Source organism: Protopterus annectens, chromosome 1.part0 (genome assembly GCF_019279795.1).
Source record: "Protopterus annectens isolate FY-2018-M chromosome 1.part0, PAN1.0, whole genome shotgun sequence".
Lineage (NCBI taxonomy): Eukaryota > Metazoa > Chordata > Ceratodontiformes > Protopteridae > Protopterus > Protopterus annectens.
In genome coordinates, this window is record NC_056725.1 from 419,432,207 (window position 1) to 419,450,580 (window position 18,374).

General features: G+C 42.1%; 1 protein-coding gene across 1 annotated transcript in view; it reads left to right on the top strand.

The window, feature by feature from the left end:
• MRPL2 (mitochondrial ribosomal protein L2) overlaps nucleotides 1-18,374 on the top strand; it is a 443,294-nt gene that overhangs the window by 16,475 nt on the left and 408,445 nt on the right. The window contains exon 2 of the mRNA XM_044087913.1: nucleotides 12,893-13,115. Coding sequence (XP_043943848.1) covers nucleotides 12,893-13,115 — 223 coding nt within the window. The remainder of the gene's footprint in view (nucleotides 1-12,892; nucleotides 13,116-18,374) is intronic.

Genomic DNA, 18,374 nt, shown 5'->3' on the forward strand with positions numbered 1-18,374 from the left:
GAAGGTTGCCGAACTGAAGGCCCGCTTCCCAAGACGGTCCATCGCGCGAGACTCCTTGCTCGGAGGATGAACCGTGGGGCTCTCCTGAGCCAACTCTTTCTTAGTGGCTGCAGCCACCAACATGGCATCCACAGGGGGACCTCTGCTCCAATGTGATCTCTCTGCAGGGGGGCTCAAAATTTTGTCTGGGCGCTTGGGGATCGGCTCTCCGGTGTCCGGTTCCTTCCAAGCCCTGGAGGATATGAGATCCACCAGGGGGTCGGGTGGAGGGGACACCCAAGAGGTAGATGGTCCTGCCTCGAATGCCTCAAGGAATACGGACTCGTCAGAGGAAGCCTTGGGGGCTGGGGGCAGACCACCCACCTCTGATTTTGAGCATTTTCATGATGTCTCCAAAGGAGACATCCTCAGGGGGTGATCTCGGGGAGCCTTCCCCTTCATCCAAGTCCGTATCTTCTGTGAGACTCTCAGGAGAGTCTATGTGCCACCTTTTGCACTTTGCCTTGTGGGGAATCTCCTCGGGGGGGCTGTCCGAGGAGTCCTCACGGGCTGTAATCTGTTCCACTGGAACTCCTAAAGGTGCTGAGGCAGGCTGCCCGGAGGGCCGGGTGAGGGGAGCCAGGACCAGATGAGAAGGAGTGCAGGAGGGAGCCAAAGCCAGGACCGAGGCCTGGAAACACTCGACAGTGCCCTCTCCACCACAGCGAAGCCGAGGGGAGCTGCTCAGACGGATCCGAGATCCGACTCCCACTAGGGTCCGCGGATCGACCGCGCCGAGAACGCCGGATCCAAAGGACCAGTGTGCTCCGACCGACGGAGCCGAAGCACACGAATCCCTCGGATCCGGCTCGCCCACGGCTCCGAGAGGTCGGATCCGACAGACTCGAGGAATAGTCGTCGGAGCCGACGTGCCAGCACGGCGGCTCTACCTCGATCCAACTTGGCTCGGCTCCGAGCCTGGAATGCGGGTCGGAGAAGGAGCTGTAGGAGTGAAAAAAGGGGTCGAGCTCCCCCCCAGAGGGGTGGGGGGGGAGGCAAGAGCACTCCCATCTGCATCTGGGCCTGGATGAATCTACTCATCATCCGGTCCATATCCGCATCAGACATGCTAAAAGTGGACCTCAACGAAGCCACCGAGGCAGACCTGGAGTGTCACCTCGATGACATCGACGGGGACCGGATCACCTCCTCCTCTGGTCCCGGGGAGCAACAAGGGGATTGGATCCGAGGAGGAGGAGATTGAGAAGACTTGGACAGGGAAGCCCTCTTGGCGGGCGGAACCGATGAAGAGTCCTCGGCCCGCCGCTTAAGGTGCTTCTCCCGCCGCTTCTCTTTCCTGGCCTCCCTATCTTCCGGAGCTGAAGCGGGAGGTTGAGTCCCGGTCAGAGGAAGGGAGGCAGGGGTGACCGCTACCGGGGGGGGGGTAGCGGGCACCGAAGCACCGGAGGCCAAAGCAGAGCCTGGGGGTAGAAGGCCCGCCAGAACTAGCTTCGATCTTCGATCCTTGAGTGCCCTGGGGTTGAACGCCGCGCAAATCGCGCAACCCGAAGAGAGGTGTTCAACCCCAAGGCACCTAACGCACCGAGTGTGGCCATCAGCCGGTGAAAGCTTGTGACCACACTTGGTGCATTTCGAAAAAATTGCCTTAGGGGCCTCCGACATACTGTAGGAAAGCACACTCACTAGGTCCCTAATTCAGTCACACACACACGCTACGACCAGCGGGGGAGGGAGAATTATTCTTAAATAAAACAAGTATTTTATGTATATATATAAAAGGAGAAAAAACAAGTATGTTATATATATAAAAGGAGAAAGGATAAACCTATCACACACACAACCAGCCACTCAGAAGAAAAAATACAAAAAACTTTTTTTCCTCACAAAACGCCAAGAGCTCTGAACCTAGTTGTTGCTTGAAGAGCGGCAAACTAGATCTGGGGTCAGTTAGGACAGGCAGGAGATTATGGGTAAGGGGAGGAGCTAGGAGCTCGGATCTATGCTATGTTAGAAGTTGCCGGCTCGGATCCGAGATCGGATCCGTATCCCACAGGTTGCTGACAAATGAAGTTCCTACTTCAGATCAAAGCTGTTTACAAATCCTCAGGTGTGTACACAATTAGAAAGCAAAAAAAAAAAAAATGTGCACCAGCCTCAAAATGCCCATTGCACTTAAAGTTTAAAAAAGCAAACTATTTTAAATATTAGGTGAATTTAATCATACCTGCCCCATTTAGATTCATAGTTAAGTACTAGGTTGTCAGTCTGTATACTATTACAAGCCTAGAAAGTAGCCAGAGGTCAGAATCAAACTCTTGTACCTTGTATCTCTGAAATAAAGAGCTTAGTCCACATCCCAATCATCATGCGTATTGGTACTGAAAGGATCAACACACATAAGTAAGAAAAGGAGAAGCTCCTTGTTCATCCATACTCGTGTGTGCTAAACCTAACCCTGCCATGTCCCCCATTCTGAATATCCTTTCCCTAATAGTATCACTGTTCAGGCAAAGCAGGTCTGAATGTACTGTTTTTTTTTTTTTTTGTTTATTAACTTATTGGAAAAGTAAATCTGAGATTTTTAGCATTTATTTCAATGTGTATATCAGTGTTTATAAATGTCGAAATTAATGGATATAATCACATAGAAAACAGCTATGCCAGTCCAAAACAAAAGGAAAACGAGAATTTGCCAGTGCTGAATGTTTGTGTATGTAGGTATTTGTGTGTGTGCATGTGTGTTTGTGTGTCTGTGTACACACACAAGCAAGCATATATATACATATATGTATATGTGTGTGTGTGTATATATACATATATATATATATATATATATATATATATATATATATATATATATATATATATATATATTTATACACACACACACATATACATATGTATAATACATATAAAGACTGTGTAATGTATATCTAGTACTCTTATTGACTGGGTACTTGTATCTAATCCTTCCAAATATCATAACCCTAAAACCCTACCAAACACCCTGAGCGATCACTGCCCTATAAAAGTGCTTAGGTTCACTCCCCACTTCTCAAAACCTCCTAAATTTATCACTTGTCGTAAACTCTCTAACTTCCATCCCGAAAATAATGCTCTCCTCTCTAAAGTAAACTGGAAATTCCTTACCCAACTCCCACTAGAAGAAGCAGTCCTAGCTTTCAACCCCACCTTCCTTAGCATCTTAGACTCACTTGCTCCCCCCTCGCAAAGTCCGAATTAAGTCCACCATATCTCCGTGGCTTTCAAAAGCCGCTCATACCCTTATGATAACTAGAAACAAATTATGGAAAAAATGGTCACAAACTAAGCTCTCTGCAGACTTACAAAAATATAAAGAACTCAGAAATCTGATGAAAAAACACATAAACAAAGATAAAAAGGACTTCTATAAGAAACCTCCCACAGCCCTAAAATCTATTCCTAAAAAATTCTGGAACTCTATTAACCAAATATTACATCCCAGTAATCTTAACTCCCCCAGTCCATGCCCAGACAAGACATCTGAAGAAACTGCCACTATCTTCAATACCTATTTTATCGATTCAATATCTAAGCTACCGAACCGTAACCCAAACTCCTTTACTACTAACATCTCCAACTTTTCTGAACCTACTCCTAATACGATCTCCTCAAATACCTTCTCCCTCAAACTTGTACCTACTAGCTACATCAAAACTCTACTCTCCAAATTAAAGCCATGCTCAGCATCTGCTGACAATATTCCTTCCACTTTTCTCTTACTAGCAGCTGACTGTCTTGCTCTCCCTGTATCTGTCCTAATCAGTCACTCTGTCTCAGAATCTAAAGTCCCTTCCATCTGGAAACAATGCTGCACTCTACCTATACACAAAGGAGGTAACTCCTCTGATATCTCCAACTTAAGACCTATCCTCTCCCCTGTCTCTAAAGTACTAGAAAAATGTATTCATAAACAAGTTATGCAGTATCTAATACAGGAAAATCTGGTTACACCCACTCAACACTGCTTCAGACCCAAACATAGCACCACTACAGCTCTATTATCCTTCCTCAACACTTGTCTTTATAGCCATGGACAACCATAAACCTATTTCTTGCCTATTCTTGGACCTCTCAAAAGCTTTCAACACTATCTCACACTCTCTTCTGCTGCACAAACTGCATAACCTCAACTTCTCCTCTGATACTGTTGCATGGTTCTCCAGCTACCTCACTGATAGATCTCAGTCAGTGAGATGGCACTCTGCACTCTCCCCTCCTCTCCCTGTAAAAATGGGTGTACCTCAAGGGTCTATCCTAGGGCCTTTACTTTTAATATCTTTACTAATCAGCTCTATACCTCCTGTCCTCAGTTATCTTTAGTGCAATATGCAGATGACTCTACAGTCATCACCACAGCCAACTCTCCCTCTAAGCTTTTCTCAGCTACTCAAGCATCTTTTAACTTAGTTGAAACATGGCTCTCCAACAACCAGCTCATCCTTAACCCTAAAAAAACAAAGTTGTTGCTCTTCCTACCTAAAAAGTTCAACAATATTGAACACTTTTTCTCCATACAGTCCCTAAATAACACTCCCATTCAGGTAGAGCATAACCATTGACAATCAGCTTAAATTTGACTTGCATGTTAATAACTGTATCAAAAAGACTCATTCAAAACTAAGGCTCCTTTACTGTAACAAGAAATTCCTTACCTCTGAAGCCAAGATTACTCTCGCTCTCTCTTTCCTACCTTCTACCTAGTCTAATGTACAGTTCTCAAATTCCCACAAATCTTAACTCAGCACTCTTGACAACTCGAATCTACCTACAGCAAAGTTGCTAGATTTGCTGCCCAACAAACCTACAAATCCCATCACTTTTTCTCTCTAAAACACCTAAACCAGCTTCTTCTCTCTCAGCTCCAGATCATCCATTCTATCCTAAACTAGCCTTCCTACTGCCCAGCACTATCCCCTCTCATCTCCCATTATTCTCTCTCCAGACCTCTCTGAAGCTCTAACCAAGACCTACTACAAATCTACAAACCCAAGTCTAAAGTTGGACGCAACATGTACAGCTATCACCCCACTATTGCTTGGAATAGGCTCACACTAGAAATCAGGACCCTTATACATCCTAAACAATTTAAGACAGCCACCAAAGAGCACTTTAAACGTCACTGGATGTTCATTGTGCATACAGCTGCAGTCATAACAGATGGGTTATCCTGCCTTCTGGCGGGTCCTCGGTCGTCCGAATTCCAAAGTCTAGGTCCGGCGTCGGTTGTCGTCGCTTCTTCCCTGACGTCAGTGCGGCAGGGGTATAAAAGAACCAGCCAACGCCATTTTCTTCAGTCTTTCTTGCCGCGCGGTGCCCGAAGCAGAAGCAGTTCGCAAGTGCCGGTCGGCCAGCTCCTGAGATTTACGAAAATTTTTCAGCCAAAGTTTTCTTGAAAGCTAAGTACCCCGTTGGGGAAACTTTTCTTGCCTCAGACCGATGTCAGACCAAGTTAATAATTGCATTTCATGTGGGAAGCAAATACCGCATAAGGATTTCCATTCCTTCTGCATTCCTTGCTTAGGCCCAGACCACGACGTCTCGGCCTGTCGTTTTTGTGCTAGATTCAACAAACGCACTATTAAGCATCGGGCGGAGTTCGCCCAACACTATTTTGGTAAAAAATGTAATTACATTATGTCGTCGGATACTCTGACTCCAGTTTTGAGTAAAAGACGCAAAGATAAGGACCAACATACGAGAGGTTGCAGGCTCCTCGGCCCCCACTCCGACTACAGATACCGATGCCACTCTTGGCGGGGAAACTAAGAGTTTAGACAGGCCTGCCACCTCTCAAGGTGTCTTCAGGCCTTCCTCTTTTTCCATTAAGGCTTTCACAAAATCTAAAGCAGCCATGAAAACTAAAAGACAAGCTCCACAGAGCCCCTCTCAAGGCCCCATGCCTAAAAAACAGATGCTCAAAATGGCTGAGGATTTGATTACTCTTATCAGGGGTTCTCAACCCCCCTCGGACAAAAGGCCCAGATTGGAGGAAGACTACCCTTCCTCAGACCAAGCCTCTATTACCTCAGAACATTCTGAGGACCAGGAATATTCATATTCCCCTTTTGAAGATTCTGATGCTGAGGAGTCCATTCCCTCGGTCTCCCCCCCTGAGGACTATTCTTTTGGGGAAACCTTACATACCTTGAGGGAACACGTTCACTGGGAAGGCCAAGATTACTCAGATTCCAAGAAAAGGCTCAGGGATTTCAAGCCTCTGGCTATCCCTCCAGTCTTGGATATATTAGATGATGTGTACACAGAAGCCAGCCTCAACCCAGATTCTTTACCTCCAGCTCCTGTTAAACCTGACAGGTATTACCAGGTTCCTGATTCACACCAATTCCTATATAAAAGCCATGCTGCTGACCCAGAAACTATTTGACAGGGTCCCAAGGGAATTAAGGCCTCTACTGCCAAAAACCCATTACCTTCAGAGAGATATTCCAGATCTTTAGAAAGGTGGGGGAAAAGGTATACACCTCGACCACTTTAACCATGAGGGCATTAAACTGTCAGTTCCATATGTTAAAGTATCAACAGTTTTTGTTATCTCAGTTGAAAAGCAAAATGACACAACCTGAACAACCAGATTTAAAGGAGTTGCAGGACTTGTTGCATAGTGCAGAGCAAGTGGGTAAACATACTTTGCAATGTGGTTTTGAGAGGCCTCATGTAGAGCTGCTGTTACAGGGTCTGTCATACGTAGACATGCTTGGCTCAAAGAGCAAACCTTACCAGATCATGTCAAAGCTAAATTACTAGATGCACCTCTTCAAAAAGATGTATTGTTTGGTGTTAAAGCTGAGGAGGTACTAAAGAAAATGGAGGAAAAGGCAAGATCAATGCAAACAGTGAAAGATTTCCTACAGGTACAACCTCCACGTTTCAGCAGAAACTGGCCTTCAGAAAATTGGTCCTTTCCAGCCACGGACAGACCTCAAAGAGGTAGATGCAGGCGCCCGAGGGGTAGAGGGCAATCTCAAGGATCATTTAGAGCCAGACAATGGCAAGCACCTACACCAAGAGGTGGAGAGGATAGATCACAGTCATTCAGAAAGCAGACACAATGACTTTCCCCTTTGCATGCCAAGCAAAGCTTTAATGGCAGCACCTTTAGGCGGAAAACTGGCATTATTTTCAAAAAATTGGCTATTGTCACAAAAGACAAATGGATCCTGGACATTATAGACAGAGGCTACAGATTCCACTTTCACACCCTTCCAAAAATGAGAGGCATGCCAAACCTGCCACAAAATCAAAGGGCAGAGGCACAAAAACAAATTTCAGCTCTCATGGACATGAAAGCTATTCAAGAGGTACCTGCAAAAGAACAGGGTCAAGGTTTTTATTCCAGACTGTTTCTGGTACCAAGGAAGGACAAAGATTGGAGACCTATTTTGGACCTATCCATCCTAAACACATATTTACTCGTACCAAAATTCAAGATGCTCACATTACAGCAGCTTCTTCTCATGCTGGGCAAGGAGTCTTGGCTGGTAACACTGGACCTCAAGGAGGCATACCTGCATGTCCCTATCAGACAAGATTGCAGAAGATACCTCAGATTTCTTGCAGGTTCAACCCATTATCAATTCTCTGCATTGCCCTTTGGCTTATCTACTGAGCCCAGAGTGTTTACGAAATGCCTGGCATCAGTAATTGCCTTCTGCAGACTTCAAGGGATACAAATATACCCATATCTGGACGACTGCCTGATCCAAGCGGACAGCAAGCACATACTTCTGAAACACCTGGCGTTTGTAATAAAATTGTTGAACTTTCTGGGATACACAGTCAACAAAAAAAATCAAAACTAATACCCTCTCAAGCAATAATTTTCCTGGGTGCTGGCTTGAATACAAACATCCAGATGGCCTACCTCACGCCAGAGAAGCAAGGGCAACTATCTCAATACTTCAGAAAAATGGCAACCTTCACCAGGCTGACTGCAAGGAAAGTCCTGCAGGCTCTGGGATTCATGGCATCTTGCATCCTGCTGATCCCATGTGCAAAGCTGCATATGAGGAAACTTCAGTGGTACCTAAAAAACTTATGGTCTCAACACAGCCACAGTTTGGAAACAATTATACCACTCATTCCATGTCTTCAAAAGGAATTTCTGTGGTGGGCTCAAGCATGTCAAAGAAACATAGGTCTCCCCTTCTGCATGCCTCAAGCAAATCAAATCATCACAACAGACGCATCGGACTACGCCTGGGGGGCACATATGACAGATCAGTGCATTCAGGGCAAATGGTCCCAAAAAGAGAAGCACCTACACATCAATCAAAAGGAAATGCTAGCAGTACAAAATGCTATTATGGCCTTCAAAGACCTACTGCATCCAGGCCAGCTATTGATAAGGACAGACAACACCACAGTGATGTGGTACATAAACAAACAGGGAGGAACTCATTCATACCCCCTGTGCAGACTAGCCATGTCCCTTTGGAACACGGCTCTGGAATTGCAAATCCAACTTCAAGCACAATTCCTGCCAGAGAAGGAAAACACGCTGGCAGACAACCTAAGCAGAAATATGACAGATCCACACGAATGGAAGTTGCATCCTCAAGTGTTCGCAGAGATAATTCATGCATGGGGATGGCCAGACATAGATCTCTTTGCTACCCACAGAAATTACCAACTGAAAAAATTTTGCTCAAGGACGTATCATCCACAGGCCTGGAAAGTGGACACACTTTCTTTCAATTGGACAACATTGACAGTCTATGCCTTTCCACCTCTTCCTCTGCTGCCCAAAGTTCTATTAAAAGCCAGAGCAGAGAGGCCAAAGATGATTCTCATTGCTCCAGACTGGCCAAGACAACACTGGTATCCACTCCTGAAGAGCCTGACGCATTCCCCACCATGGATCCTGCCTCTAGTGCCTCTTCTGTTGACCCAGCACAACTTCAAAACTCTTCACAGTCAGCTGAAAACCCTAAATCTAGCTGCATGGAGAATTCCTTGATTTCCCAACAGATTCGTCTCTCCAAGGAGGTGCAGGATGTCATCTTGGAGGCCAGAAGACCTTCTACTAGAAAAGCCTACTACGCCAAATGGAAACGGTTTTGTGCCTGGAATCAGAAAAAGGGCCAGAATCCTTGGGTACTAAATTTACCTCAAATATTACAGTACCTAGCTGAGATGTTAAACAGTGGACTTTACTTCTCCTCCATCAAGATCCATGCTTCAGCCATTTCTGCACAATGCAACACTGATCCTCCTTTATTCTCTCATCCTCTCTTAAGACAGTTCCTCAGAGGGGCTAAGAATATAAAACCCCCAAGGAAACCACCAGTACCTGCTTGGGACCTCAGCTTCATTTTAGAAAAACTGACCCTGCCTCCATTTGAGCCAGCTGCTTCAACAGAACTGCAGTATTTGTCATGGAAAACAGCCTTTCTTCTGGCTATCACCTCAGCATGCAGGGTTTCGGAACTACAAGCCCTCATGGCTGTGCAACCTTTCATCATTTTCCATCAGGACAGAGTTTCCTTACGAACCAACTGTTCCTTTATGTCAAAGGTAGTATCCATTGTAGCCTTGAATCAGACTATCCACTTACCTACCTTTTATCCTAACCCACAAAACAAAGGGGAAAGACTACTACATTCCTTGGACATTCACAGACAACTTTGTTATTATTTGGACAGGACAAAGCCATTCAGAAAATCAGAGCAACTCTTTGTGTCCTATGCTACAGGTGCTCAAGGAAAGGCTATTTCCAAACAGACAATCTCAAAATAGATAGCCCACTGCATACGCTTTTGTTACTCATTTCATGGAAAAACTGTACCTACAAGCATCAGATCTCACTCCACAAGGGCCACAGCTACCTCTGCAGCTTTCCTCAGGGGGGTTCCTACCAAGGATATTTTGGAAGCAGCCACTTGGAGTTCTGTGCATACTTTCTCCAAGCACTATCACCTTCCACTATACTCTAAATCTAAAGGGGGCTTTGCCACAGCAGTCTTGCAGGGCATCCTTGCTCCTCCTAGTTCCACTTAGTGCCTGCCACCCCTTTTTAGCTTTGGGATTCTACCCATCTGTTATGACTGCAGCTGTATGCACGATGAACATAGTGCAGTTTTGTACCTACCATAAATGTAGATGTTCGAGTGTTAATACAGCTGCAGTCCAGGTTTCCCTCCCTCCGTCCCCTCTTGGGACAGGCCTTATGACAAACACCTCCTCATACAACCTGATTGGGGTATTCTTTTATGGTGTATTTGCTTGCAAACTACTGTTTTTTGATTATATTACATTGCATTATTACATAAGTTTATGTTTTGCCTTCCTTCTGGGGGCACTTGACATCTGGGGCAAGAAAAACTGAAGAAAATGGCGTTGGCTGGTTCTTTTATACCCCTGCCGCACTGACATCAGGGAAGAAGCGACGACAACCGACGCCGGACCTAGACTTTGGAATTCGGCCGACCGAGGACCCGCCTGACGGCAGGATAACCCATCTGTTATGACTGCAGTTGTATTAGCACTCGAACATCTACATTTATGGTAGGTACAAAACTGTACTTTTGGAGACTGCACTCTCCCTCCTTAAACATCCCCTACTTCTCATACCTTAATCTACTTTCTGCCCTTAACTCACTCTTCTTGCTAGCTCTCTCTAATCTTCCTTGACTACTGTTTCTACTGTCTTCTAAAATCTTTTAAGCAAATCGCCTCAGAGAAACATTCTATTGTCTTGCCTTCATGCAACTATATTATGATAAAACTGGGTTTTCGTAACCACTTACCCCTAAAACTATATTCATCTTAATGACATATTTTTTTATATATCTTGAAATAGTTTTTTTATACTCCTGATTGTTGACACTGTATATATAACATTGTATTGCTACTTAATGTGTTGTAATAATCCTGTAACATTGCTAATTTATAATGAAAATTGTTTAATATGTTGGAGGTTTTCTCCCCGAGCCTCTGCTGAATAAGGGCTCTTCAGCTCAGTCGGATAATCCTGGTCAACAAATGTGAAATAAATACATACACACACACACACACACACACACACACACACACACACACACACACACACACACACACACACACACACACACACACACACACACACACACACACACACACACACACACACACACACACACACACTTATTGTAAAGGCAGTCTAATTCCAAAATGGTGTAAGGCATGTTTCTGTACTTTGTCACTTTTTCAGTTATTGATTAAAAAAATAGTATTAGTTTCACCTGTTAACTCCTGCGCAGTGTATTCAAGCACAGACTTTAAAATAGAACTAGCACAGACATTGCTTTAGAGGCCATATAGAGGACGTCTGAGTGTAGCATCTAAGATCCAATGAACAAAAACAAAGACTTAGGAAATGGCAAGATTTTGGTGTTTCCTGAGTCTTTATTTTTGTTCGTTGGATTATTTGGATTACTATTGACTTGTTTCACCTCAATATTTGATCTATTTTTTTTTTTTTTTGCAGCCTGTAAAAGGCAGAACGTAATGAGAACTGCTGAAGCCTTTCTGAGAGGTTCAGGTTTTCCAGCCTTCATGCCTTGTGTTCTACCGCACCGTACTTGATACTCTACAAAGATAGGATCACACCAAGAACAAAGACTTCCTTCATTCCAAATGTAGTATCTGAAACCATTTTTTTTTATCTCCACAGAACCAAACCCATTAGAAAAGATTGTCAGATGTTCATTTCCTTTGCCCAAAACAAACAGGGCTAAAAGATTCCTAAGCAAATGCTGTCCAGATGGCTGTCTGATTGCATTACGTTTATTTATACAGTATGAGGACACTACCTTACTAAACTAAAATGTCATTCAGCTAGCTCTGTGGCAACTTCCATGGCCCTTTTTCAGAAATTTTTCACTGGAGGAAATGTGTGCTGCAGCAACAGGATCCACAATGCATACCTTTACTAAGCACTATAAAGTATATGTGATGTCCAGACCCAGAGCTTCCTTTGGAACTTCACTTCTACAAGGTATACTTTCGTGATTCCACCCAAGGAAAAAGAGGTAGCTTGGGATTTTTTCCCAGTCGTTGAATCGGACAGTGGATGAAATGTAATATGGAATTATGTGCTTATCATAATCCTGGATCCTTTTCTTCCTAGTCCTTTCAGTATGACAGCCCTCCCTCCTTCCCCCTACCAAATTGTCACCTTTCCTCACAGTTTAGCAGGAGTTGGTTTCCTACTTTTTCACACTTTTTGTTTTATATACATATGCACATGTGTGCGAGTGTACATACACAGGTCTGATTGGCAAACACAACATGAACGAGGAGGGCCACAGAATAATTATGGAATGGAAGAACTTGAAGGGGCTTGAGGCTAAGAGCATTTGTTGATGGTTTGATCAGATCCCAGTAATTACTTCATATCCAGCAGTCATATTGAACATATTATAATGAAAAGAATCCAACATTATGTTAAGTACATAATGCCTATTTATACTTTGTGTTTTTTTCCTATGTAATGTCAGTTTATGTATTTATTTTTCAATCTTTTGAGAATGGTGGTATTCTTGGGTGTTGTGCAAGCAGCATTTCACAGGAAAAAGTGCAAAAAGTTATTTTCTACTGTAAGGAAACAATTTTGCTTAATTTTTTAACATAAAGATGGGGTAAATACAGTTAAGACTTTGTTCTGTGCTTGCCATTGTAAGGTAAATGTACTTAAAATATTACTGATATGATATGCCTTTGCTAGCTTAAAGCATGAACTCATGGTCGTTTTTGTTCCTTTACCTCCACATGTTTTTTTCTATGCTCATAGTGAGAGAAAGAGATTGGTTTTGAATTTAGACTTTGCAAAATATTTTGCATTCCTTAGGTTGTGAAACAAACCTTGTGGCGTAGCCAGTTCTCCATGGTTTCTTGCTGTCAGCTGTTGGTATCTCATCAGAGCCCATTGTCAGGAACCTGTGCTTCGCAGAAATGCCGGCCGTTTCAGACATGTGTCATTTCCTGCACTAACAATCCTCTGTGGAAGCCACCTACCAAGTACACAATCCGACCCATTGGTATGAAGAAGACTGGTGGTAGAGACCATACAGGTATGACTAGTGGGATAGATGGGGTAATAGTATATTAACTGTCTGTTACTTGGAAAGGTCTCTGGGGGTTCAGATGGCCATGGTAGTAAATGTATTTGACAAGAAAAAGTATATGTTGCAGAAGTGAATATGAAAGTTTACAGGATATCAAGCCCAACTTCAGCTATAAGACATTCTTTCTCAGGACTATAACTGCTTGCAAAACACATACCATCTAGACTAAAATTACAGTGTCAGACCACAGAAATAGGTAAATGAGCAATAGCAGAAAACTGAATCTGTTTTCTGGCAAAAGGCAACTATATAGTCTTGTACTAGTGCTGGTCACCAAGTTGTGCCCTCTTATTTAGTCATCTATTAGACTGTTTGCCTGATGATCAGACTGCCATCATCTAAATCGATAGTTAGGTGTTTTTTTCTCTGTTTCATCCCTACTAGTTGAGACCTTGAAAGAAAAACAATTTTTCATTTCAATAAGCAGAATCCAGTTAGAAAACACAACTGGTTATGCTATGCACTTAGATTTATGCCTGTTTTTTATTTTTTTGTATCACATTTGTTCTTTGGCTTTTGGAATAAATTATAGAAATGAGAAACAAGTGTAAACAGTAACCTGGGATCATCTTGCGTTTCTGTTGTAAGCACCCTGTCAATGCAGTAACAACTCCATGATCATCTTACTGAGAGATTTGACAGGTCCTTTGTAGATATAGAAGTCTGTCAGGGACTTTGCTGTAGCGGCAACATTTAGTAGAATCTTTTTTTTTTTTTTTTTTGTCCACTGCTCTTTATAAGAAAATGTTTTCCCTCAAGGAATTTCAGTAATTTAGAATGTAAGACAATACCATAGGGTAGAAGTTAATGGTTTATGGTTCAGTGGAGGGTATCAAAATGTATTTTTTGTTTAGATCCACTTGTGAGGCCATGTTTGACTATGAGTGAGTGTGTCACACAAAGAAGAATAACATCACAGTGTAGTCTGCTTAGAGCAACACTGCAGTGAGTAGCATTCTCACCTCACAGCAAGAGGTTCTCCTGTTTGGTTATTGTCTGGAGTACCTTCTTTGTGGAGTTTATATGTCCCATCTGTGTTTGAGTGGATTTTATTTATTTATTTATTTGTTTATTTTTGCCCGTTTTCAGTGGAGGCCCGGGGAGAAAAGCTCCGTAAGCAATACAAATACAATGAAGGTTACATTATGTTAAAGTAAAATACAAGAATAGAATTTATACATTCAGAAATGCAGATGCATAAGATGTAAATCAAACAACGCAGCTAATAGATAATAGAGAACACCCATTACTGGAATATCAATTCAATACAATATGATACAAATATCTGTAAGAATAGGAACATTTTTTTTTTTTTTTTTACATTGGTGGTACTGATATATACAGTATTTACAGTTTGTAGTGTTAAGGAAGAAATGCATTAGTCAGAGAAAGACTGCCGAGTCTATTTTAGGAGAGTAGAAGTAAACGTAAGCAATGTAGAAAAGTCAATGGGGGCATTCAGTAGAATTTATGTAGGGTGGAAGCAGGAGCATTTTCTCTGGGTACTGCAGTTTCCTCCTACCTTCTAAAGATAGTATGGTAGGCAGATTGGTAACTATATTGTGTATAGGTCTGTGTGTTTGTTTGTGTGTTTGTTTGTTTGTGTGTGTGTTTGTGTGTGTGTGTGTGTGTGTGTGTGTGTGTGTGTGTGTGTGTGTGTGTGTGTGTGTGTGTGTGTGTGTGTGTGTGTGTGTGTTGCTTGTTTGATAAAGAATAATGGCCTGGCAGTCTCCTTCCATTCTGTAATTCCCTATTAAACTCTCTGGATAGTGGCACCTTTTTGTGGAGTTGCTGTTCAAGTCAAATGCATGTTGACAACATTTGTTGTCAGATGAATAGTACATTAAATAATAAACAGTAGCTTGGAACAGTTTTGCATTCATGAACATGAGGATCAAAAAGTTGATGTTTAGATGGGCTCAGAGGTTTGATTATTGTACGTGTTGTGGCAAGCAGGAAAAAGTTCCCTATACCTCCCATGTTGAGGTTGTACATTTCACATTGCTGCAGCTTTTGTACACTAATTCAGTTGTCACACCTCCTTGGACAAAAGGGGAAATCTTTGACCTGTGAGCATACAAACTGTGAGTTATAAGAAATTGCAGTCTTCTGCCAATGGGCTTTCATTTTTGTACATGTATGTCCTGATATTTTGAAACTCGGCTGTAGGCATGATTTACAAGGCAGGACTGCGTAATATTACTTGGTTGACTTGGTGAGGAATCAGTTTTTGACACTTCTTTTCTAGGATTGGAGTTCATTTTGGAACTTGATGTTGTTGGGAAGTTGAGTGCGGTTTAATGGTAGAGCAGCTGGTTAATAGTGATCATGCTGGTTGCTGGCATATTCAAAATGTAACTTTTGATATAGTTAGTGAACAGAGTGTTGGAATCATTCAGATATGATCCTGTAACTTTTGTTTGCTTTCCTTCATTACTTATCTGTCAACAATTGTATTTACCTTCTGTATACTTATGAAATTTCATTGAGAAGAAAATCAAAAATGTAGGGGCCATAGTACCATAACTGAGTTTGCTGCTGTTAGACACTGAACAGTGACCCCCATGACCATATCATTTTTATTCACCAGTGATCAAGTGCCAATCCTGTGCTTTCAGATACAGAATAATCCCCCGCCCCCACCCCCCAAAAAAATATATACTCACCTTCTGAGTACACATCTCTGTTTAATTGTGAGGAAATGAAAGAAGCAGCCACTGCAGTAATTTATTTGACCTGTTACATTTGGAAGCATATACCCACCCCCATAAACTACGCATGAGTCATGGAACTCTCTTTTCATTTTATATATATACACACACACACACACACACACACACACACACACACACACACACACACCACACACACCTTTGGCAATCACCTGTATTGTGTGAATGCCACATGTGATGGAATAACAGTGACAGTACTGTATTTCTGCTTATTGGGTACCCCCACATCATGTACTGTGAGAACTATGTACTGTTACCACCTCCCACAACTGTACTTTTAAAGTTAATAAAGCACTTGGCACTGTCAAAAAGGCAGCAGTACCCTACCAATCAACTTCTTTGCTTAAGAATTCTGGACAAATGCAAAATTATTGGGGGACAATTTATTAAAATTGGGACAGTTTTTAAATATTGCTCTAATTTGCCTGCAGCATTAATAAAACAACAGGATTTGCATAAACATGCATTTTCTGAACAATAAGAAGTATGAAACTGTAATAAGTGGCTTTATTGATTGGCAATAATCTTCGGTTATTTACCAGAAAGTCAGAGTTTGCTGGTGAAGCCTGGCCACTTTCCAGGTCAGTGTCAGTTGTTGAAGCTGCTTAGTACAATTATCAGAATAATAAGTAGAGAGAAGGATAGAGCAAAGAAGTTGAATATTCTGTCTTATTGTGTTTTCTGTTAGCTTTTCATCCAGAAACTGATTATCATTAGCAAAGCATTGAGTCCAGTCAGGTGAACTGTCTGTTTTGTAATCTTGAACATTTCTTTTATATTTATTTTTTTGTTTGTTTTGTAATTTCTTTTTGAAACCAGCCATTGAACATAAAACTGGCATAAGAAGACTGTTCACTTTTAGCATATGGATCTGAATTTTGATGCATAGATATCAGTGTCTAGTCAGAAAAACAAAGGGTTTATTTCTTGAATTAAATGCTACTGTTTTAGAAATATGTCTTGTGCAGTCCCTGCATTTGGTTCTGTTGCAACCCACAAACCTCTAGATGTTTGTGATCTTGTATGCCTTCTGTAGTTATTGATGTCATTCAGTGGTCCTGCATTTTTAAACACCACAGTTGAATCTTTAAAAGCAGTTTCTGTTGTAGGTTTAGTATTTGATTGCCACCTAGTATTAGCCTGGTGTGTTGCAGTGTATGTGGTATACCAGTGGCGGATTTAGGCATGGGCGCAGGGGCGCGCGCCACCCCCTTTTAAAATGTGTTATTTTTTTTTTTTGGAAATCGGAAAAAAATACCACCAAAAATTATCCATTTTCCGGTTTCGACTTATATTTTTTTTATTACACTATGAAAAAGAAAATCCACTGTGTTTTCCATTTCATAGTGCAGTAAAGAATATAAGTTGAAACCCAAAAATGTAAAGTACATTTGGCGGTATTTTTCAGATTCAACTTCTGAAGGTGCGTTTTTTCTTTGCAAAACATTGTATGCTGTCGATAAACATGCCTACATCTCAAGATGCAATTGGTTTGCTGTCATCATGTGATTTTTCTAATGATTCTCCTCCAACAGCATCTCCTTAATTGAATTAGGCGCGTTGGTGGGTGCGAGCGTTGGGTGACACATTTTAATAAATAGTAAGTTTACTTAAGCTTTTTTATTATTAATTTAATTTTAAACAAGTCCGACTTTGCAGAGTGTGCAGAGACCTGCTCTTCCAGTGTGAGCGAGTCATAGTTGTCCGCAATGAGGTATTTTTTTAAAATATTTTGAAGTAGGGGTTTTCAAGGCACTAATGCAGCACAATTGAGAGAGAGAGAGTACCGCGTTTGGCCTGCTGTTGAAACTTTCAAAGCCAAGGGCAGGCAGGATTAATCTGTAGTACAACTTTTCTCTCATGACCCACAGGTATTTTCAACCATGACCCAAACTCCTAAGGAACACAGACAGTCAGTCGTATACAATTGCGTGTACATATATTCAGTTGATAATAATTGTGCATACATAAGGTAATGGTTACAGCAGCTATAAAGAAAAATACAAAGATAGTTTAATAGCTAACAATCCAATTACTGTAGTAATAATCTGCAGAGTATTTAGAATATCTTTACATTATTTACAATTGCTGTAATACTGACATTGTGCTCGCCATTATCCCTATAATGTTTGCAGCTCGATTCGTTGATGAGGTGCTTTTACAAGAAACAGACTAAGATACAGGGCAAAATCAAGGAGAGTCGAAACATATGCTTTCACTTCTAGACTTGGTGTCAACAGCAGTAAAACTAAATCAAAAGAAAAACTGTATATCCTGATGTGGAGAGGGTCTACTGTTACCATGGTCCACTGTTCTATGTAGTTGTGCTAGGACCACTAGCAACAATGTTTTTGAAGGGGGGGCAAAGCCCCCCCTGCATCTGCCACAACCCCTGCAAATTATATATACCAACTCTGAGATTGCACTACAGTGGGGAAAAGGTTACATTCCCTAGTCCTCACTGTACTACAAT